At 41.9% G+C, this 24,365-nt stretch overlaps 1 protein-coding gene across 4 annotated transcripts; it reads left to right on the top strand.

Moving 5' to 3' along the window:
• The first annotated feature begins 2,642 nt into the window (after window positions 1–2,642).
• On the top strand, window positions 2,643–24,152 carry Cnr1 (cannabinoid receptor 1 (brain)). 4 transcript variants are annotated; one of them, XM_013032853.1, is made up of 2 exons: window positions 2,643–2,778; window positions 22,642–24,152. In XM_013032853.1, the coding sequence occupies exon 2, from the start codon at window positions 22,704–22,706 to the stop codon at window positions 24,117–24,119; it is 1,416 nt and encodes a 471-aa protein (XP_012888307.1). In that variant the 5' UTR covers window positions 2,643–2,778; window positions 22,642–22,703; the 3' UTR covers window positions 24,120–24,152. The 4 variants fall into 4 exon arrangements, with proteins under 4 accessions (XP_012888307.1, XP_012888306.1, XP_012888308.1 ...); XM_013032852.1 differs by lacking the exon at window positions 2,643–2,778 and adding an exon at window positions 5,426–5,490; XM_013032854.1 differs by lacking the exon at window positions 2,643–2,778 and having other exon boundaries at window positions 22,644–22,765; window positions 22,865–24,152.
• The last annotated feature ends 213 nt before the right edge of the window (window positions 24,153–24,365 follow it).

Raw genomic sequence — 24,365 nt, 5'->3', positions numbered from 1 at the left:
CCTAGATTGTCCTGTGACGGAAAGATGTCTCCATCACACTGAAAGCAAAAGCTGCTAGATCCTTCCTTTCAATTATCAGCTGTCTCTTGGACTCATGATGCCAGGTGGAGCAGGGACTTGGCAGTCACTTCTTGTGACAACCTGGGAGGCCCCCAGGAAGGCAAAGCTTTACAAATGTTTCCTTCTGCTAGGGATTTGAGGTTGAGGGTAAAAGCCTAACAAACATGAACCTTGAAAGAAAAAGGCAAAGAAGTTCAAGTCCTTCCCCTCTCTTTAAAGCTCCAGAGAGCTGATTTTTTTTTTAGTAGAGTTCTCGCAGATTTCCAGTCCCAACAGGAATCCCACATCTCTCCTCCCATCTCTCAATCATGTTTCCACCTGTGTATGGGTCAGATCTATCTGTCTGTCTGTCTGTCTGTCAATCATCTGTTCATCCTACCTAGAATGAATATGTAACACATACAGAAATCTATATACAAATATACATATACATGAATAGTTTATGTGTACACGTGTGTGTGTGTACATGCTTCTGCATGCACTCCTCCTCAAGTGGCCATTTCCTTCATGGGAAAGTGAGACTTTCTTGGCCCTAAAGCAGTCTAAGAGGATTTTGGAAGACCCCAATGCCCAGCAGGAGGCTAAGTGTTGGCCTGATGTTTCCAAGGCAGAGTGCAAGCTTTCTTTCCTCCGGGGGATCTTGAACTCCCCACTCTGCAGCTTGCTGTTCACCAATGTTCCTTCTTTCCTGGAGAAGCTCCATTAGCCTGATTCAGAATGCCACCTGGCCCTAAATACGGGGCCCAGACATTGCTATTCCTGTCGGGCTGCGGGTAGGGGCTGGAGGGCAATGGAGATGGGTCAAAGTGGGCGGCAAGGGAAGCAGTCTGGGCTAGACTTCGTTGAATCCCAACAAGGTGCCCGCAATCACGAACGCGCATGGAAGGAACGTAGCGCCCATGGCGGGGTCTCTGCGAACAAGGCGATGTGGCTCCATCAGGTGGAACCAGGCGGTCCTTCCAGACCCAACTCAAGAGAAATAAAGATGTCTAAATAAGCACGACCTCCGCCACGAGCGGCTTGGGTCCCGGGAGGGAGGGAGAGAGGAGGGGCGCTTTCTCGGCCGAAGCCGCTGCGGGGGCTTGTTTGGAGGTTCGCAGTTCACCATGATAAATGTAAAGAGCAATTAAGGTCTGATCCGTGCGCACGGGAGGCAGACGGCGGCTGATAGTGGAACCAATTAACGAGCATGTCCCCTAATTCCTGCCGCGGCCGCCCAGCGCACCACGCATCCCTGGGCGCTCGTGGCAGCCGCCCCCAAACCCCAGGAGCCCCCCTCTCTCGGCCCTGGAGGAGAGGGGCGTCCTCCTCTAGCGAGAAGGTGCGGGGAGCGGGACCCCGGGGGGCTGGGGAGGGGGCGCGCCGGGCCCGGGGGGGGGGCGCCGAGCCAGCCGCCCACGGAGCCCAACTGTTTTGCCGCCACGGATCGGAGGGTGGGGTTCGCCGGAGTGGTCGCGCGGGGCCGGGGCGGCGGCTGGAGAAGGCGCCCCGCGTGGGGCTGGGTGGTGCCCCGTGGGCGGAGGACAGGTGGCCGCGCGCAGCCAGGTATCAAATGGCTCAGGGGCTGCGCGACGCGGCGCGGTCCCAAGGCTTCGCTCGGCCCCGGGGCCCGGCTCCATGCTTCCCGCGGTGGGGAGGCGGGGGCGGCCTGTGGCTGAGGCCGGAGGGGGACGGGGCGAAGCTGCACCCTGGGGCCCCGCGTGTCCCAGCAGGCTTCTCCCCTCACGATCCCCTTCCCCTTCCGGCCCACCCGGCTGTCCCAGACGTGACCTCCGCGCAACGTGTCTGGAGCTGCGCCGGGCGGGGCGCGCGTGATGAATGGCCCTGAGGTCGGGGGCGGCGCCGGCACGAGCCCCCTTTGGGGCTGGACAGGGTGTGCGGGTATCTGGGCGGAGAGTGGGGTCGTGGCCGCGGGGGGTCCCCCGGGAGCGTGGGGAGGGGGGTGCGCTGCGCCAAGGCGAGTCCCCTCGGGCCCCGGGGCCAGCGGCGCGGCGGGGGGCCCCGCGCCAGCAAAGTTTGGAGCCGAGGGCGCCGCGCGCTGCTCCCTCCCCGCGCGGTTTCCCCGGCGGAGTCGGTGCCGCCGCCGCTGCCAGGGCAGGACAAAGGCTCATTAACACGTGATGGGACCGCGCTTCATAAATGGGACCGGAGCGAGAGGGAGCCAGAGACAGAACGCGAGAGCGAGCGGAGGGAGAGGCAGGGACCGCACCGGCTGGGCGAGGCGTCGCGCGCTGGCGGAGACGACGGGCGGCCCCGCGCCGGGGCAGGCGGGGCGATCGCGAGGACTCAGCGCACAGCCCCGGCCAGGGGCGAGGTTCGCGGGCTGTCACAGCCGAGGGGGCGCCAGTCCCCCGTCGCTGTCGCGTGCTGGGGACCGGGGACCTCAGCGCGCGGACCGACTGACTTACTGACCGACCGCCCGGAGGCGCACCCCGCTCCACCCCACCCCAGGCGCCGGCGCCGCCGCCCCGCCCTCCCCGCCCTCCCCGCCCGCTAACCCCCGGCCGCCCCTTCCTCCTCCACCACTTCGCCGCCTCGGTCCCTTCGGGGCTCCCGTGGCGCCGGTGCGGTCCTCTGGCCCAAGCCGGGCGTCTTGGCTCCCAGCAGATCTCTCCCTAGAGTCAGGGGGGACATTTCGTTCTAGCGGAGGAGGAGCCCCTGTGCGGGGGCTAGAGGTGCCCGGGGAGCTTCTACCCAGAGGACCGGGGGATGCGAAGGGTAAGACCCGACAGAGTTGCCTTTGGAAATACTTTTACCACCTCCCGCCCCATCGGGTACTGACCAGCGTGATCCCCAAGTGTCCTTCATTGGAGTTCTTGTTCCAGGAGAGCGAATCGTGCGTGGCTGTTTACTTAGCTGGATAGCCCCAGCCTGTTAACTGTTGTCTCTGCTGCTTCTGGAGGTTTCTACCATTTACTATTTATTGAATGTGTGTGCACCTGGCTCTCTGTATGCTGATGTCTGTTTGTAGAAAAATGTGTAATTGTGCATGCTTGAAAAGCAGGCGCTGGAGTTGTTGCCTGATGTCAGCCACTAAGTCTTCCCAGGGAAATACATTAATCTGCATCAAACCTAGAAACTAAAGTAAAACGTTAAATGTCACGTAAAGAAATGGATGTCAAAAAATAAACTTGGGATATAGAAAAGGGTAGCTACAGAAGCCCTCGGAGGAAAAACAAATGTGCATAGTACTTAATGCTTATGTTTGCATGCTGATAGAAGCATTTGACTCAGAGCTAGCCATTAGATGAATAAAGTTGACGTTGTATTTTTTTTTAAAGGTATTTCTTGTTGAGGCTCACAGATCACAAATGGATCCCCTCTCAGATGTAAATAATTACGTGATAGACAGGAAAGGCTGCCCTTTGGTCATTTGAAAGTTTAAAAGCATGCACGCAGGCTTCTGATTTTAACAGGTCATTTAATCTCTCAAAGGTTTTAAGTTGAAGGAATACACGAAGAAAAATATTAGTGACCTATTAATCATTTTGTATCTCATCTTAAAATTGTTTTCCAAATAAGAGCTATTCTTGCCTTTGTTTATTTCTCCACATGTTAAGCCTTCTTGGGCATTTAATCCAATAAGAGATTAGAACAGATTTACTGGCTTTAAAGGTGTTTGAAAGATATCTCTATGGGTCCAATAACTTCTCGTTTTTATTACCAAGTGACTATCTTTTGAACAATAGAGGAAATGCAATTTCTAGGAGGAAACTCAGTGGGCATTGGGTATCAGTGGGGTCACAAATGACATCAATCTCTTTTGCAGAATATTGAGAAGCTCAGAGCAACCAACCTTTAAGGTTCCCATAGGACTTTATCTGATTTAAAGTGTTGCTTTTCTAATCCTACCCTCTCGACAGTTTGCAAGGAAAAGATGTACTGATTGATTTTTTCCTCTGCCCCCCCCATCTTCCTTCCCCCCCTTCCCTGTACTCCTTCCTTCCCTCTGCTCTCTAATTCAGTTTAAAATCAGTTTATCAAAGGAAAAGGCCCTGACTACTTTCTTAAATGAGAGAAATAATTTTCTGATTAGCTTCATACTTGAACAGAATGCATGAACCTCCAGAATGTTAAACAGTATAAACTGCAAGCAGTTATTTGCCGGACACCAGCAAATACCATAGTTGGACAAGAGGTTTGATGGTGCTATGGTTTATATAAACTAATGCATTTTAGGCTATCAGGAGAACTTACTGTAAATGGACTCTTTTTGTTTCAAAGATGTCTCCCACTTCAAGCTTGGAGCTCCCTTGGCTGAGGTATGTATCTAGTATCTGAGGGGTAGAAGTCTCATTGTGTTCTTAAGTCTGCATGAAGGTAAAATAATGCCACAGGGTGGAAATGCTTAATTCTGACCTTTCAAAATAAAATTACTATGCTTGCACACTCATTGTTAGGAAGGCAAATCAGAGATTCATACCTCTGAATATTAATAGCATCAATATATGTGTATACAAATGAATGTTGTGACTAGAACTTTAATTAAGCCATAAGTGATATGATTTAATCTGGTGTGTAAAGTTTTTAATTCTGGTGAAAAATTAGATCTCACACCGGGAGTCGTGCCTGGCTTTGTTTGTTATTCAGTGTTTTCTATCTTTTTCTGTTCCCCTTCTCCCTGTGGACTCTGTTCCTCTCTGTATGCCTGTGAGATTGCGTTTCTCTAATAAGCCTTGCTGCAGGATCAGTGTGTTCTTTTTGGCATTTCAAAATGTTAAAATAGTGAAATTGTTAAATGTTACCACCAAGAAACTGCCAGGAATGAAATTCTCCAAAGGATCCACTGTATGTGTGGCATATTGCAGCCTTCCTAAAGAAAACTCTTTTGAGTAGGTTTACCTATGTTCTCAGGAAGGCAGCAACCCCATTGATTGTGTTGATGAGTGTTTAGTATGCAGTGTCACTTATTAATTACTAAGGCAAAGCCTGAGGAACTCTCTCAAAACAATCATATGACATCCTTCTTTGCTTTGACTCAGAGTTAACGTTAACCACCGGGAAATGTAGACAGACTTCTTGGTTATCTTGTGTGTTGGTTGGCCTTTGGAATTAGGATTGGAATACTATGTAAGAATAAACTATTATGAAATAGAACTTGTCACTGCAGTTTAGAGTCCAGCACACTTACCAAATGTTTTGTCCCAGAAAACAGTTGGCTCAATAAACGGATTATTTCCCACAACTGGCTATCCAGGAATGCTTCAAGAAAAAAAAAAGAGTAGCAAATTGAATTTTCAAATACCTAACAACACATAATTAGTAAGACGAGATTTGGTTATAGCTTCTTGAACTTGGTTAGTAAGATGGAAACTGTCCTTTAGGTTACTGCCTGTTCTTCTTGGGGGTAATTATGTTTGCTCACTTGCATAAAGAACACAGATGAGAGCTAGAATTCCCTGAGAAAAAGGATTCCATGTCTCCCCCAGTGTAAGTCTGTCTCTTCTATTTGGGTATTCATCATTTTCTAATTGAGCTGACAAAATAGAGTGAAATAAGCCTATGAGTTTAAATTATTTATAATTCTGCTTTTGACTGTGAACCTGAACCCAACATTGTTTGAACAACTATATGAGGATCCGGTTTACATATTGCACATCTATATTTGTACAAATAGCCAGCTCCACTGGTTTTTCTCTTACTGATTAAAGATTGGTAGGTAGCAAAGAATAGGAGGAAATAAAAATTAATGGATGTGCTTTGTATTGACCAATTTTTAGCTAATATTCTAGTTCCACTCTGAATCTCTAGTTCTTTCTTAATCTTATGCTCATAAACATGTTAACTTTGTGTTATAACTGCATAGGTACTGTTTGCGGGGTGGGGGCAGATTGGGATTCAACATTTTGCCATTGAATTGCTATTGAGTGCCTTGATGACCATTCAGTTTATTTATCTGTATATCCTTAAATTAGATTGAATTCTGTGTAACAGATCAACTCAGATTACTCCATAATATTTTCTGGAGTAAAAGAAACTTTTATCATCCAGACTGTCTGTACTTCAAATCATATGCTACATAATTTTAGACAAATGAATGCATAAATACACTTTTAGAAACATGCATGAGCAAACTTGTTCAATGATGTAGATCACGACCAAAATGCAAATTTAGACATGATTGCCTTTTAATATCTTTAAACATATCATTCTGATTTTTATTGAACACTACGAAGTTGGAGAAATGTCCAAGTTCAAAGCAACTGTGCAGATGGACACCGAAGACTCGAGGCAAAGGAAGCATTCACCTTGAATCAAAACAAGGCTGTTCTTGTTTTCCAGGATAGTGGGAATCTGTTCCAGTCCTATGTGTTCTAAAGATCTTGCAAATATGCCAGGATGAGTATCACCACATTTGATGATAATTTTATCGAAACACTGATTGCTTTATTATTTGCTTAGGAAATTAGGACTGTACCATTTGGAAGAAAACGTAGGATGTTATTATCGGATCATAAGATGCATAATATGAGAGTTACTTTTATCTTATATATAATGCGTTTTACTGCTATTACAAGGAAGTTCACTATCAGAAATTTGTGAGAGGGAGAAAAGGAGGGTTATTTTTCATACGTTCCATCTCCTCTCTGGCTACTATTTGAATTGTTTGAAGTTAGATGAACTAAGCTTAACCACATGGACAGTAGGAATATTTATGATCTATCAGTCACAATAGGTCAAAGCCATTACATAATCAGTGTGGCTACTTCTAGTTATTGATATAAAATATCTACTAAAAGCTTTCCTGGGTCATATTTCTTCACTGTGAACAGGTGCCTCATGGTCAAATAAAGTACATTATCTTGTAATGGGCAGTTAGTTGCATGTACAAGCATATTCTTAAGCTAGTTTTCATTGATAGTTTTATGTTGAAAGTATTTGTCATATAGATTGCTAATGAATAATGTTGGGATAGCCTCTAATTTAAAAGATGCATTTGAACAAGTTAATTAAACAGTGTAGTGACCACTGATTTCTTGAGGTGCATACTTGAGTGAGTGTATGGGGTTTGGAAACAAATTGTTTACCTCTCAACCCTGAAGAAATGGACCTTGCAAAAGCACTTGTTCTGGTGGGAGGGGAGGTACTATGAGTTCTATTTTGGCCCTCACTAGAGAAGTTTCCACACCTGTAATTTAGGAAAGCTTTCAGAGTTTTGATTTCTTTGTTTTGTTTTTGTTTTTTTTTTCAAATAGTGAATTGACACTGGGTAGATGGAAATCATTGATTTTTAACAACTTTCATTAAAAATAAAAAACCACTGTGCTACTGCATCATATTCTGTATTTTTAAATTAATTTCCTAAAGGTGATGTTGCATTTTTTAATGTAAGAAGAGATTCAAATTCCTTCCGAAATGTCAAGTACTTTTTTCCTAGCAGAACAGTATTTTATTAATTAATGTCCCATTTCCACCATTTATTTGGATTCTTAGTTGGTTAGAGTTTTAATTCATTGAATAGATTTGATATTGTTGGCTTGATTTTTTTTTAACTTCAGAAGGTAAATATTGTTTCCCAAATTTGGTAATGTATTATCTTTTTTTCCTACTAGCAAATCCCATGCTATTGCTTTTTTTAAAGAAAAGCAGAGGCATTTTTTCAAAGATGTGCCAAGCAATCTGTTGTGGTAGTTTAATATACTGACAAATGCTTTCACAAGCTGTGTATGTCCATAGTATATTTAAATGTAATTAAAAATATGATATAATTAGGAAATCAAGTTTCTCAAGACTTGCATTTAAATAGGAGGGGGCTTTTTTCAACATTTTTGTATTCTTTTACATCTCACTTTCAGAGAAGAAACTTGTCATGAATATGCATTTTACAAACTGAGTTGAGTTTTAAGGGGTGCTGGATCCAAATTGCTAATATAGTGTAATAAAAATTCATTCTCAAACTCAATCTCATTGATCACTAAACATTTAGGTGACATGGCTTTGTCATTCATATTTGTTTTTAATTTAGCTGAAATTTGAAACTAAATTTATTCCTTTACAGAAAGATTTGATTTAAAGTGACTGTGACCTGAGTATGTTGGTTTATCCACATGATGGCTGGTTACATGGACAAAGTTTTGGATTCATTTCAGTGGATTGCTGACCAAAACTTACACATACTTTCTCTAGTTTTTGTATTAGTAATAAATAAGTGTATAGAGAGAGAGCAAAAGGAAAACTAAAAAATGTCACACATAACTTAAGTAAGCAAAAAAAAAAAAAAAAGAAAGAAAGAAAGATTATCCAAAGAATTCTTCATGTCTGCATATGTGGGAATTTGACTTTGGAAGATACCCAACTACTTTTGGAAATGACATCTAACTTCTTTCTTATTAACCACAAAAGGGGAAATATTTGTGTGGTTTTTAGGCTTCTATGGTAATCTATCAGTAATTTGTGATCTGTTTTCTTTGAAATGGGGAAAGAACAGCTTGCCCAGAGTCATTACTTTTGCCTTTTTTCTGTTCTGTTAGGCTCAGGGGATTCTTTCCAGAGTTGTGGGAAGAAATGTCTTAGCAGTCTTACAAAACTTTACATAAACTTTGTAAATGGAAGTAAGAGAAAATGGTGCAGGGTTTCTTATCAATGTATCATGTCAGTACATAAAAATATGTTGAAACCACTTTCCTTAGCTGGACAAAATACATAACTAAGTTTTCTGGGTATGTATGTGGTGGGGAGGGGAGTCTACAGAAGTCTTGAGTTATAGAACAAAAAAACCTTTAGAGGTCCTCATTCTTCATGGTTATTTTCGGGCTGGATGAGTGTTATTGACTCCAGTCAAACAAGAATATCCTGATTTGAAAGGTCCTCCTGTGGGAGAATACTTTGCCAAGAGTGGGCTCACTTAGCAATCATTTGAGTGAACCAAAATCTCATGAAATCTTACTTCTTCCTATTGAAACTCAGTTCTTTTTAAAAGCTAATCCTTCACCTCTCCATTTCATACGTCTGTGCTAGAGCCTGGGAACTTGGTTGCTTGAATCCCCTGTAAGAGCCACTAACTGTCCTGTAGACCAACCCCGCATGCACTGACATACCACCAGGTGACTCGTGAGATTATTTTTCAAACTGTGCTCTACACTTTCCAGCTCATTCCCATCCATTTTATTTCCTACTTCTTTATCTTCATGACACTTTTTCCTAATGTTTTTAGCTCCAGGTCTGTTTGGATTCTTCATAACTGTGTTATATGAACCATAGGATGAATCTGACCTTAGATGCGCACAATAGAACTACTTCATGCATCTAATTTGCATGTTTCTAAATCAAAACTACATTTCCAAAGTACAGTTTGCATTGCTACCAGAGCCTGGTACTTACATTCCTGTGTGTATGTAATTCTTCGCACTTTCGCAGTATATTTTTCTGTTTGTGTCTTACATTGTTAGTGTGTACTGAAAAATTCCTAAACATTTAAACTAAAATAGGTACTGCATAAGGGCCTACTTTTGAAAAGAATGTTTGAGGAAAATACTAGATTGAAACAATGATAAAAATGTATTGAAAATTATTCCACTGAGAGAATGTGAGAAAGGAGACTGAATTATTTAGAAAGTCACTGTGTCCTCAATTGGTATGAATATTTGAACTAATATTCAATTTCTCATATGATGTATTTTGAGTTAGTCCCCATAACAATGTAACATAATTTTCCATTCTTTTTCCTGTGTTGATGATTTTTATATTTGCAAATTGGAAAGCCAAATATTTCATAAAATTGATTTCTAGTTCCTGAGACTTTCTGTCTTGCTTTCAGGCTTTCTTGACATAAACATATTTGTTTTTGGTAGAACTAGTTTCCTTTACTCATTTATATTACTTTCTTGAGGCAGAATTCTAAATATTCACAATTAATTTTGTCAATATATTAAATTTTCTCAATGCTCCTTTGCCTCAGAAAACTAATTAGAAATTTAGTTTTTGTAGGCAGTAGTAATGACCCATTTTAGACCTCCATGACATATTTTCTTATTTATATTTAATTAGTTCAGTTGTAAAATTCATAAATTGTTGTAGCAGGAGGAGAAGTTGCTCAACCACGGCAAGAACTATGTCCAGTGATTGGAATAACAAATTGATTCCTGAGGGCTTTATGAAATCCACTCCATCTAGTGGTTGAATTTTTAGATAACTTTTTTGATGAAGTGTTTTGAAAACATATTTGTAAATGGAGACACCTATTTGGGAAAGATCAATGTATAACATGTACCTAGGTGAGGAAAAGTTTCATTATAACAAAAATTTTGCATGTTGTCTTTAGAGGTCTGTCATCGGTGTATATTTAGGCTTCATTCAAGGTTGTGCATTTCATAGAGATGGTCATATGTATTATTGCTATCTAGTTAATTTTATAGCTCATATACTTACCCAGTTCATAGTACTCACCAGTAGACAGGATCAGAACAAATTGTGACAACTTAGTCTTTGCCCATAAAATGTTAATTTCCTACCCCCACCAATGTAACTTGCATTTGATACTGAGAGAAAAAGGTCTTTGAGTAAATCATAACTGATAGATTTTGTGTTATTTTGTCATTTGGGCATTTTATCAGATGGATATTTTTTGATGCTCAGACAGCTTCAGTGCCCTCATGATCAGCTGGATTTATGCTAAGAAAATAAGCATACTTAAAAGTTATTCTATACAACAAGTTGCTGATGCTCAGTAACATTCTTTTAGTAAGCAATACCTATTCTTTGCCAAGCAGAGGACCTGCTCTGAGAATGTTTGTGGTCTGGAGGGTTTAGACACAAGAGAGACCAAGAGAAGCAACTACAAAACTGCAAGCATTGCCCATTGCATCTCCTGGGAGAAGTTCTCAAGGCATGGCCCATACTCTGTGATGATTAAAATATCCCTATTACATGTTTTCAAATCCTATTCTTTAATCTGTGAGGAGGTTGGCAGATGGGGCTTTATTGGATGGCATAAGATAGGATGAAGAATCCTTCCTCTTGCTCCTTTTACCCAACACATATTTGAATATAATGGTTAATGCTTAGTGTTAGCAGAATACATACCTGGTAGACACGAGGAAAATAAGAATCACTCATCCGTTGGACCCTGACTGAGATTTACAAATCTTTCTACTTTGATTCCAGCCCAGAATTTAGGAATTGGTCTTGGGAATTTCCTCTGGGCCTAAGCAAAATACTCTGCCCAGAATGGAAACTTGAGTGATTCCAGGGATGTTCCATGTAGCTAATGCAGGTTTTCAACCTTTGTTTACTAGCAACCATGGCATCTTATTCATATTCTGACATGAAAAGGTGATATAAAGGTGTCAGACATTGAAGGTGCTCTCTTCTCTTTTCACAGGTATTATAGAAAGGTGTCATTACTGTGCATAGCCTTTGTAATTTTCTAACGAAAGCAAAGGATAAAAAAACATAATGAACAGGAACCAACCCGTCTTCCCTAATTCAAAAAAAGTAGTGTCATGGGCTAGCGGCTCATACCTGTAATCCTAACTACACAGGAAGCTAAGAAATGGAGGATTAAGGTCTAACACCAGTCTAGGCTGAAAAGTCTGGGAGTCTCCCACAAGGCCATGAGTTCAAACTCTAGTACCACCAAAACAGTTAGTGATGAAGCTGACTTTGATTTTATTAATTTGCCAACAATGACTGCAAACAAGGTGCTAATTTGATTAGGCCTTACAGCTTACAACTGACTGCAATACTTTGTCCCTGTAGATGAGGGGCACAGATGTTCTGTAAGTCATATGGACAATCCTTTCAGATTTTATTTGTTCAGTGCACAAAATTATCATGTAGTATTTATGATTCCCCTTTTCCTTAGCCAACTTTCCCTCTTCCTAGCAGTGAGAAAGGGTATTTTATTTAATGGATCTCAGGGCAAAGAGCAGGGGTTCTGAGTTAATACAAACTGGACGGAAGCAGCAGTTCTGTTACTCATTGGAGATCTGAGGCAGAACATTTTTACCTCTCTCAGCCTCAGTTCTTCTCTCATGTGGAAAAGGATTCTCATAAACTCTACCTCATATAACTATGGAAAGAAATATAAAAGCCATAATAAAGGAAATAAGGCATACATTTAGCCTGATGCCTAGAACACAATTAAATGTTCAGATGTTTCTTAGATGTACGTTTTTAAGTATTGAGCATTTCTTTAATACGTATTTTTTCAACCAAATTTCAGATTTGAAGCTGGAGAAATAGACTCTGCTTTTAGTCAGACCTAATTTGTAGGTTTATTGATTCCAAAGGAAAATACCCCTTTGTCAATAGATGCGGGGGGAGGGGGAGAAAGAAACAATGAAGCTATGGTGCACAATTGGACATCATGTAATATACATTTAACCATTGCTGTGGAGAACTTCGTAAGGAACTGCAAAGAAACAATATCTTGTTACTGAGCTCTATATGTTTTATGAACCAGAGCAATGTGTTGCTTTCTGCTGTTTGGGGGTATTGCTATGTAGCTCAGACTGGCCTTGAACCCTTGATTTTCTTACCTCAGTCTGTTCAGTGCTGGTGTTACAGGCCATTATGTTCACTTTGGTTTCTACTTTTAATGACCAAGACTCATGTGCAAGCTAATCTTATGAAATATTTGACCATAACTTTTATTGAATCACAAACTTGGCATATTCTCTGAAGGCTGCTTCTACTGCTACCTTTCCCCCCAGATGGTAGAAAGGTATCTCTCAAGGAAAAGGCCAAAATCACTTGGTAGGAGACAACAGCTAAATAGTGAAACAAAATTATATGGTAGATGGAAATTTTTAGTCAACAAATCATATCACTTATTAATTCACCTTTGTGACACATTGCTTGTTAACACCATCACAAAATAGTGCTTAAGCCTATGTAATTTTGAAGCCTGAAATATTTTGAGCCCTAAAATTAAATTTTAATAGGCTTTTAAATGTTAAATAATAAGGCTATTTCATATTGAATTTGGAAAAAAACAGCCTTATAAATGCTTATTGTCCTTAGTTCATACTAATTGACACATTTTTTAAGAAAAAAATCCAGCGGTCCCCTCTATTGTTAGTAAATAACAGACCAGAGAAAATGGTACATTTAATAACTTCTGGAGTTTTTTGTTAGCAAATATAAGTAGAGCTGAAGCTTTTAAAGTCAGCCAAGCATTACCAAGATAATGGAATTTTCTTTCATATGTAGGGAAAGGAGCTGACATTAATGCAAGAAAGAAAGATTACGTATTTTTGCCTGAATTATTAGGATAATTAAGTAAGTCCTTTATTTTACTTTGGTTCAAAACTGATGGGGGATGATCAAACTATTTTAATAATTTCAAACCAAGATTTAGAAGACTTACAGCCAGTCTAGCTGATATGGAAGCATTGTTTGTCTATTATGCTGTTAGCCCATGAGATCTGCCATGTCTGTTGCAGACATGACAGACATAATGTAGTTACAAGCATCAACTAAGATTTTCCTTACTAACTATACAGAAATACATTAACGAAGTATTGAGGTTTATTAAATTAGTAGGGACCAGACTTGTTCCCAGAAATGTATGAAGAGCAGGAAATGCATTAACTGAACTGTCATTCTATTTGAACCCTTCATAGTAAGGCTCTTTCTTGAAGTCAGACAAACAGAATACAGATCAACAAAGTAGAAAAAACTGCAGAGTAAAGCAAAGACCTAGAATTACTGCAGGTCATATCTTGGGCCCCCATTAGTTCGTGTACTCTGGGCTTGGCAGTGCTGCTTTAAAGCATTTTTAAATGTAGAATATTAGTCGATTGTGGCTTGCTGATAATCTACAACTTTATCAGGAGCATCGGTCCTTTGGATACTTCTATAGCATTTTCTGGTTTCTAGTACTTTACATTCTGTTGCTTGTCAGCCTACTATTTATGTCCCTAAAGAGCTACACAGGCCAGACTACAAGGATTTTGACTCCATGTGCAGCAGGGATAGCTAACTAAATTATTGAAATATCCTTCCAAAATAAAATAGATCTTCACTAGGGCAATGAAAATTCTAATAACTGCTGTTAAATTATACTGATACAGGAATTGCTCTGTTTAAAGCCTTGTGTTCATGATTCACTCTGTGATCAAGCTAATCAGAAACAAGGATGCAATTTGTTTGCTTTTGTTTGTTTATGAGACAGGGCATTGCTATGAAGCTCAGACTGGCCTCGAACTCACAATCCTCCCGCCTCAGGCTCCCAGTTGCTGGGATGATATACGTGCCACTACCGCTGGCTTCAACATGGATATTTTATACTCTTAATTGTTGTATCAATAAGGATTCGGACTCTGGAAAACTAAAAAAAAAACATACAAATCTATGCTGTTACCATACTCATAGAATTCCTTTGATGATACCATAGCCTGCTTATTGATCTTATGTGGTTTTTTTCCTGAAGGAGGAAGAAAGAGGCAATTTTCATAAGCCAGGTGGGCAAAAATAGCAGATGATACTATTTTAAGAAATTATTTTCCTCACAATAATAGACTCAATGCATTAAAATACTTTATTCTTACTATAAGAGCATGGCTTACTCCTTAAGTTGGTTATATGTTGGTTATTAATTTAAAAGCAAAATTCTAAGACGATATCCTTAGATGTCATTCCATTCATTACTGTAACTGTAATAAAAATCAACTGCTTCTTTAATAGGTGCACCTATGAATCTTGCTAGAAATTTCCAATTATATTTTCCCATTAGCAAACAAAAACAAAATTAATCGTACCAACATCCCCCAAAGCTGAAGCTAGATTACTAATGAACTCTCAAAAAAGAAACCACTCTCCATGCAAAAAATAATAAGGTGGAAATTACTGCAATAATCCAAATGTAGAAATAAAAGCAAGAATTGCTAAAATGCAGAAAACAGTTCTCTTGCCATGGTGCTATTAACTGCTCAAATAACTCAAGCACAGTGCTGTTTTGACATTGCTAAGATCCTCCAACTGCATAAAGCCAGGTTGTTTTAAACTGTATTCTTTAATTAAAGTTGACTTGTATTGGACAGAAATTACATCTCCTAACCTTACACCATGTTGTGGCTTAGATTTTTTTTTTTGGTCAGTCGTGGGGCTTGGACTCTGGGCCTGGGTGCTGTCCCACGACTCTTCAGCTCAAGGCTAACACTCTACCACTTGAGCCATAACTCTACTCTGGCTTTTTCTGCTTACGTGGTGCCTCATGCATGCAAAGCAAGCACACTGCCATTGAGCCACCTTCCCAGCCCTTGGCTTAGATTTTAACAAGCTGGTTTGTTTTAAGGAAAGGGGTTGCATTATAGTGGGAACTTGGTTTTGCATTTGTGCTAATCTTCCTATAGAACAAATAAGAGTACAGTTTTACATTAGTGAAATAGTGAAATGGTGATCTTTTGTCTTCCTTTGAAGAAGCTCGATCAGTCTCCCAAAAACTGACAATGATATTAATTCTTGGGGACCTGCCACTATACAGATTTATCCAGACTTAGTAGAAATTAGTGTTTGTTGCTATTGACAAAATGTCTTAGTTTCTGTTTTTAAGAGCCTAGAAGATTTGAAAATAAGATGAAAATGGCTTTGATGTAGGTACTGTTAATCTTTAAAACAGTACATGAAGTTTAAAAGCAGAGATTCTGGTATATTGCATCCATTCATCTACAAATCCCCAGCTTCTGGATCATTTCCTTACTAATGGCCTCCATTTCATCTGTGAAGTGAAGATGACCAGTAAGCGCCTGATAGGTTACCATGTCAGTTGAATGATTGATGTTTGTTAATTTCTCAAGTATTGGACTATACTAGACATTCAACAAGAGATGCTCCTCTGTTACCATCTATGCATCCTGTAGGTGCTTCATGCTTTTAGTGCTAAGACAAAAATGAAATTGAATCAGCAGCCAATGATCAAATTAAGGTACTGCATTTTCTTGAGATATAATAATTGCATAGGCTATCATGATTAGCATATATGTTATATTCTTGAAATATAATTAGTATGGAGAATATGGAAAAGAGCCCTAATGCTAGGTTATGATGACAAAAATATTTATTGAGGACTTTTGTGCCAGATACAGTACCAAGTTCTCTATGTGTATTTGTTTTCATTTAATTTTCAGAACAGTTCGGTGATTTAGGTCTCATCATCATCATCATCATCATCATTACCGTCATCTTTGTCTCTTTTGCAAATGAAACTGATACTTAGATTAACTTCCTGGCTGAGTATGGGCTGACCCTAATCTTGGTCTGCTAACTCCTGATTCAGTGTTCTGTCCTTTGACTAGTGCTCTGGCTGCCTGAAACTGTAGGGAAACAAAAGGATATAGTCACACCCTTGTCTTAGTATACGCAAGGAGTATATCTTAAAGGTTAAGAAAGAGCAGGAAAGCTAGACCTGCACTATCCAGTGTGGTAGCCACTGGCTTCATTAAGCACTTGAATAGGGCTCCATCCCCAGTTTTACCACCTATTAGATGTGCTAATGGCAAATTACCCTCTCTGTGCCTTTCATTGGAAAATGAGCATAATAACAGCAACTCCCTCATAGGACCATTATAAGAATAAGCAAGTTGATAGGTGTGAAAGGCTCCGAGTGCTACCTGTCCCTAATAAGCTCTACATGTGCTTAAATGGGAGAGAGCCGCAAGTCTTAAGAGGTACTCCTGATTGTAGAGGCCCAGAAGGAGGAGGTGTCACAGTAAGTCCAAGGTAAGAGCTTAGCTGACAAGAAAGGTTGATCACAATACTGAAAGCAACGTGAAGAATAAAGTAGGCAGAGGTAATTCATTGCAGCATTATTTGTAATAACCGATGGCAAACATTTAACCCTCCCATCAGTAGGTGGCTGGTCACCTTCCTCTAACAGAGCCTTCGGAACCCTGTCAGATGAAGAGGGAGGTTTTGTGCATGAAGTGGCACTGACTTTGGTGTGCACTTTCAGGTGGACAAGCAAGGTGCAGAACCGTACGTACAAAGCAAGTGAGGCGCTAAACATAAATGAGAGTAAGAGACTGACTTTTCAATGTCTATATCCTTCTTTTTTCTTGTGTTTTTTATTTTTACTCCCCTTGTTTCCATCCTTGCTCTGAACAAGGATGTGGGCCCAGCCAAGCAGCTTCCCCTTCCCATGGCATTTATTTATTTATTTAGTTAGTTAGTTAGTTTCCAGTACTAGAGTTTGAATTCAGGGCCATTTACCCTTGCCTGGCTTTTTTTTTTTTTTTTTTTGCTCAAGGCTGGCTCTCGACCACTTGAGCCACAGCTCCACGTTCAGCTTTTTGGTGATGCATTGGGAATATGAGTCTCATGGACTTCTCTGTCCAGGCTGGCTTTGAATCTCCAGGCTCATTTCTCAGCCTTCTCTGTCGCTAGGATTTTTCTCTTGGCTTTTGTTCTCGAGGTCCCACCTTTAGAAGGCCTGGACATTCCCCTCACTTATTTTCTGTGGTGTTTATTTTACAAACTGTTCAGCAGCCCTTGGAGGGCAGGGCAGTGGGAAGACCATCCAGGGGACAGCCTCTTTGCTGGGGCAGCCTCCAGCGTCCTTTTGCCTTTTGAAGACTGCAAGATAATGTTGAATACTGCAAATATAATTTTCAAAATTAGCCTGTAACTGGCATGCGTGATAGGGGTTCATAATTTGAGGGACAATGACATGGACGAGAGGCTGTGGAAAATTACCAGTAACTACTTGAAATATGAGCTTTCAAATATGGTTTTCAAGCCAGTTGTCTACTGAGTTGTCTTTCTCTCCTCTAATTTTAAGAAAAGGCAAATAAGTATGATTCAATAACTGTTTGAGTGTACTAGCTAATATGATTGAGCTGTCTTCTTACTGGGTTCAGGTTGAACATTTCTGGGGGATTCCAGATGTCTCTCCTGCTCTCAGGCTGACAAACTACCTAAGTGGAGTGGGGGAGGCCGGGGGGAGATATCATTCTCTGTTTGGAAGCTGCTTCTAGTTGTGGAAGTAAATATGCAGACTCCTGAATAAATAATAGTATGAGTCCTTGGCAGAAGGGTAAACCAGCGCAACTAGTTATGCCTGGCACAGGCTGATTGGCAAGGTCTCTGGCATTGAAGTAGCAGTGGCACAGGCCTAGAAAGAGAAGTATCATAGGAAGAAGGCTTGGAAATGAGTGTTTAGATAGAGAGAGGGGCCAAAGGAAGGAGGAAGGCCAAAGGTGTGTGGTGTAGTCAGAGACTACGAGACAAGTTTACAAAGACTAAGAGTTGACTTCTGAGATATAGCCTGTTAGTGAGATGCAAAGGGTGTGTTCTTGAAGGAATAAGAATGTAAACAAGAATAGGACAGATGGATAAATAAGCGCTCCAAACACACTTGAAACTTGGTTGAAACCATCTGAAGAGAGTTTTTTAGTAACAGAATCAGCAAGCACTGGTACCCAGCTTGGCTACTGAGCTTTTTCTTTCGTATCCTTCATTTCTACATCCTCAGCAAGTAGCCTTTGTCCCCGAACCATTGTCCCAATTGGGCTGCAGTGGCATTTCGTGGTTTGTGCCCTGGAATTCCTGCCTCTTCTCAAGCAGTTAATGGCTATCATGAGCCTTGTTCTATGCCAGTGCAGAGACAGTGTGCAAAGCAAACCCAGACTAAGGAGGCAAGTTCGATTTCCTGAGTGATGACAGAATACTAACTGAGGATTCAGGCTCTCTTTTGGCAGTAACTCCTTGTTGTCACTGGATCAGGAAGAAGGCCTTCAAAACCAAGGAGGTGTGAGGAGGTATTTTGGCCCACCTGTCCCAGGAGTGTAGTTCACTTTGAGGTGTGGTGGTTCTGCTCTTCTCATTTGTCTTTCTGGCCACAGTTGCCTGTGTCATATAGGTCATTCTTGTATATGTAGACTAGGTGATCATTATGTAGACAGATTCATTTGGAATGCTAATAACCTCACCTCAATAGGACATTTTCCTAGCACAAAAAGATTGAGCCGTTCTTTAGGACAGAAATCTTGATTCAAATGGCATACTTATTTATTTCTTATTATGATTGCAAGAACCCCTCATCATCCACCTTGAATAGAACTTTTTTGATTCTGTTTGAAATATACATATACCTATATGCATATTTATATATTTATATGTATATATGCATACACACCTATGCATATGCATGCACATATAGACATATAGGTACACATATGTATGTATACCTGTATATAGACATATGTATACACACATACATTTAGCCAATCAACTTATGTACAACCCTTCTTATATCCAGACATTATTCACAGTTAAAAACCCAGGTAGATAAGGTCCCCAATATGACCTTCAATGAGTGTATGCTCTTCTTTGTGATATGAAATGCAAAATGAGAAATATTGAAACTTTTAGTAAATGCCATGACAGAACTCTGGGTTTTTTTTTGTTTTGTTTTATTTTGTTTTTGGTCATGGGGCCTGAACTCTGGGACTGGGCACTGTCCCTCAGCTCTTCAGTTCAAGGCTAGCACTCTACCACTTGAGCCACAGTTCCACTTCCAGCTTTTTCTGCTTATGTGGTGCTGAGGAATCAAACCCAGGGGCTCGTGCATGCAAGGCAAGCACTCTACCACTGAGCCACCTTCCCAGCCCCAGAACTCTGTTTTGTTATTCTGAGAGCCCCAAAGAGGATATAGGTCATCTGACCCTGGAAAGCAGGAAGTAGGGAAAGAAGTGATAACCTTATGGGAGGAGTTGACCAACAGAGGGAAAAAAAAAAAAGAGTATTGAGGTTGTGGGAACAAAGGCACCAAACTGAAAAGTAATCCTTTTGGTGTTTGCTTATTCTTTTTTTTTTAATTTTATTTTATTTGTGAAGATACTGTACAGAGGGGTTACAATTACATTGTTTGCTTATTCTTATTAGCAGTTATTTGTTGTATCTTGTGCCCAATAATTTGATGTGTTTATGGAGGTAGAATCCATGTGCTGAGACCTAAGCGTGGAAGTAAGAGCTAGAGACACAAACAAATATACCACAGAGCAGCTTTATGGGATTTTGCCCTTGGGTGCAGAAGGTGGGAAGAGGAAAGCTTTGTGTTTAGGGAGAACAGAATGTGGGGAGGATTGGGGCAAGAGAGTGAGTACTAGAATCTGAAAGGAGCTCCGTCAGGCTGATAGACAGAATCTGAAAAAGCCTGCTCTGGAAGAGGACGCTGTTTGATCTTTAGGGTACACTTGACATGGATAAAGGGGGTCACATAATCAGCCATCCATCTTACAGAGAGCACACCAGCGGGAATGTAGCAGTGATTAGAAGAGTGAGGCCCAGAGAAAGGCAGGAAAACGGGCTGGAAGGTCAGTAACCCAATTCTGTTAAGCAATCATGATGGCCTGGACATGGAGGTGGAAAAATGTACAAGGTGGGCCACATCTAGCTCATCCATTTCAAATTGCTTTTCCTTCTTCCTTCCTTCCTTCCTTCCTTCCTTCCTTCCTTCCTTCCTTTCTTTCTTTCTTCCTTCCTTCCTTCCTTCCTTCCCTCCCTCCCTCCCTCCCTCCCTTTCCTTCTTTCCTTCTTTCTTTCTCTCACTCTTTTAAAAGACACAACGTGTGCATTTGAAACTCTTTTCTTTCACTCTGTGTCCTGTGTCTACCACATAAGTCCTAACTATATTTACATAAACATCCTTCCCCTAGGAAAGCCTCCTTCGACCCCTAGACTGGTTACTGCACAGCACCTTTGCCCTTCCCAGGTGGAACTCATACTAGGTGGCGTACTTCCTGTGAGCAATGAGTTCTTCTATCATGCAGCTCAGACACTAGTGTCTGATAAAGTACCTGGTGGACAGTGGGTAGTCCATAATTTATTGAAAGGGTCATACAAGAATTGTTGATTCAAACAGTAGAAGACCTAAAATTTTAAAATATATCCCACGAGAGTGGTTCTCCCTTCTATTCCCAAATAGTATTATATATAAGAACAACAAATGACAAATAGTAAAGTATTGGAGTTTACTTTAGTCGTGAGAGCTATCACTCTGAACTTAGATTTCTTGAAAACTAAAGAAATAAATAGCCACCTGTTAAGCATTTATATGACTCTTAAAATTTGGTCCCCTCTTCCTAATCATCCTTGTGTTCAGTGCCATCATTGCGAGCCTTGGTGCCAGACCTTGACATACTTGTCACCACAGCACTTGAGGCGGATGCTGTCTGAAGCACCCTCCATTACCATCTTCCCTGATACCAAAGACCTTGGCCTTCCCTAATCCTTAGTGCCAGTTTGGCATTTTCTGATTATTTTTTTTCTTGGTTGGCCTTGACTTTTTAGAAGTTCAGCTCAGCCACAGAGGGTCTGTGGATGAGGAACAGGAGCAGATCTCTCCATAGGTTCCACTTGTCCTTAGTTTTTTTTTCTTGTAATATTTTTTAATTGTGAAAATACCATACAGGGGGGTTACAATTACATGGGCAAGGTAATGAGTACGTTTCTTTTTTTTTAAATTTTTTATTGTGAAAATATTGTACGGAGAGGTTACAATTACATGGGCAAGATAATGAGTACATTTCTTATCAAGCATTGTAGCCTCCTCCTTTGTTTCCCCTTCCCATCCCTTCCCATCTCCCCTGCCTCCCCCCACCCCCCCTCTCCTCCTCCTCTGCCAAAGTTATAAAGTTCGTTTTTTGACATAACGTCTTGTACATCTCATTGTTGCAATGGGTCCACCTGTATCCCTACTTAAACAATTTGTTTTTTCCCTTCCCCTCTGCAAATTATACCAACATCAAATACAGTGAAAACAGGGATGAACAAATTATACCAACATCAAATACAGTGAAAACAGGGATGAATGGGTCAAGAAAATGTGGTATATATACACAATGGAATTCTATGCCTTCATCAGAAAGAATGACATTGCTCCATTTGTTAGGAAATGAAAAGATTGGAAAAATTATACTAAGAGAAGTAAGCCAGGCCCAAAGAAACATAGGTCCCATGGTTTCCCTTATTTGCAATAACTAGTATATGTCTGAGACAAGCAGAAATGATCAGATGAGTTGATGTTAGGCAAAATGAACCCCAAAATAAGGACTCAAATGTTTTTTCTTTCTTGCAATTGTTTCTAACATATTTATAAGATGATTTCTTTGTTGCTTTTTTGTCCCTCCCCCACAATATAACCCCTGTTTTCACAGTCCTTAGTTCTTGTCTTTCTCCTCTACACTGTCCCGTGTCCGATACATTTTGCTTTACCTGTCTAACAAAGTGTCTTCTGTAGTAGGGATTGTGTTCTCTCTGTAGCCACATCAGCACAGGATGCTGTGTGGGTGATGGTAGAGACTGAGAGGCAAACTCTTGCTCAGAAATGCACATCTCACCCAAGAGACATTGCATGTGATTTGGCCTATATGACCCTGTGTGTCTATTCAGGACTCACACAGTGACTTCAATCCAGAGAGCATAAGTAACGAGAGTGATGGGTCTAGTGTAGGCTGTTCCATTGCCTGGTAGTAAGGGAGGGGCTCTCATTGTGTTGACTGAGAACACAAAGGCTTGAACCATGTTCAGAAACAGAAAAGAAACTGCCTGATAGCACATGCGTGTGATGGCCACAGTGCTTCTGCTTACTGTTGTCCTGGTTTGCTCACCATTCAGCTTCTCTGTTTTCCCTCCCGGTAGGCTTCCCTCCTGCGGTCTCTTTCTCAGTCCCGTTGAGTCTGGCCTAATCAAAGACTGAGGTTATGAAGTCGATCCTAGATGGCCTTGCAGACACCACCTTCCGCACCATCACCACAGACCTCCTGTATGTGGGCTCGAATGACATCCAGTACGAAGACATCAAAGGCGACATGGCATCCAAATTAGGGTACTTCCCGCAGAAATTCCCTCTGACCTCCTTCAGGGGCAGTCCCTTCCAAGAAAAGATGACTGCAGGAGACAGTCCCCAGTTGGTCTCAGACCCAGCCAACCTCACAGAATTCTTCAACAAGTCCCTGTCGTCCTATAAGGAGAATGACGAGAACATCCAGTGTGGGGAGAACTTCATGGACATGGAGTGCTTCATGATCCTCAACCCCAGTCAGCAGCTGGCCATCGCCGTACTGTCCCTCACACTGGGCACCTTCACGGTTCTGGAGAACCTGCTCGTGCTGTGTGTCATCCTCCACTCCCGCAGCCTCCGCTGCAGGCCTTCCTACCACTTCATCGGCAGCCTGGCCGTGGCAGACCTGCTGGGGAGTGTCATATTTGTCTACAGCTTCGTTGACTTCCACGTGTTCCACCGCAAAGACAGCCCCAATGTGTTTCTGTTCAAACTGGGTGGGGTCACGGCCTCCTTCACCGCCTCTGTAGGCAGCCTGTTCCTCACCGCCATCGACAGGTACATCTCCATTCACAGGCCACTGGCCTATAAAAGGATCGTCACCAGGCCCAAGGCTGTGGTGGCTTTCTGCCTGATGTGGACCATAGCTATTGTGATTGCCGTGCTGCCTCTCCTGGGCTGGAACTGTAAGAAGCTGAAATCCGTGTGCTCAGACATTTTCCCGCTCATTGACGAAACCTACCTGATGTTCTGGATTGGGGTCACCAGTGTGCTGCTGCTGTTCATCGTGTATGCATACATGTACATCCTCTGGAAGGCTCACAGCCACGCGGTCCGCATGATTCAGCGTGGAACCCAGAAGAGCATTATAATCCACACATCAGAGGATGGCAAGGTACAGGTGACCCGGCCGGACCAGGCCCGCATGGACATTAGGCTGGCCAAGACCCTCGTCCTGATCCTGGTAGTTTTGATCATCTGCTGGGGCCCTCTGCTTGCGATCATGGTGTATGACGTCTTCGGGAAGATGAACAAGCTCATTAAGACGGTATTTGCCTTCTGCAGCATGCTCTGCCTGCTGAACTCCACCGTGAATCCTATCATCTACGCTCTGAGAAGCAAGGACCTGAGACACGCCTTCCGGAGCATGTTCCCCTCCTGTGAAGGCACCGCACAGCCCCTGGACAACAGCATGGGGGACTCGGACTGCCTGCACAAGCATGCCAACAACACGGCCAACGTCCACAGGGCTGCGGAAAGCTGCATCAAAAGCACGGTCAAGATCGCCAAGGTGACCATGTCTGTGTCCACAGACACCTCTGCTGAGGCTCTGTGAGCCCAAGGCCTCGCTGGCAGCACTGGAAAAGAAATTTCTGTCTCTCTTTCCCTCTTTCCCTTGTCACCCTCTCTCTATTCTCTATTTCTCTCTACTTCTCTCTCTCTCTCTCTCAGCTCAAAATCTAGAAGAGTGTGTTGTCTCATCGGTTATATTTTTTAAGTTTACCATGCTCAGTGAAAAAGTGACAGTCACCATGCTCATTGGTCAGTCTACTGACCTTTCAATAGTTTAGGTTCTCCAACT

Source organism: Dipodomys ordii, unplaced genomic scaffold (assembly GCF_000151885.1).
Source record: "Dipodomys ordii isolate 6190 unplaced genomic scaffold, Dord_2.0 Scaffold158, whole genome shotgun sequence".
NCBI lineage: Eukaryota > Metazoa > Chordata > Mammalia > Rodentia > Heteromyidae > Dipodomys > Dipodomys ordii.
The sequence above is the reverse complement of the archived record's forward strand: the minus strand, read 5'-3'. Positions and strand labels throughout refer to the sequence as shown.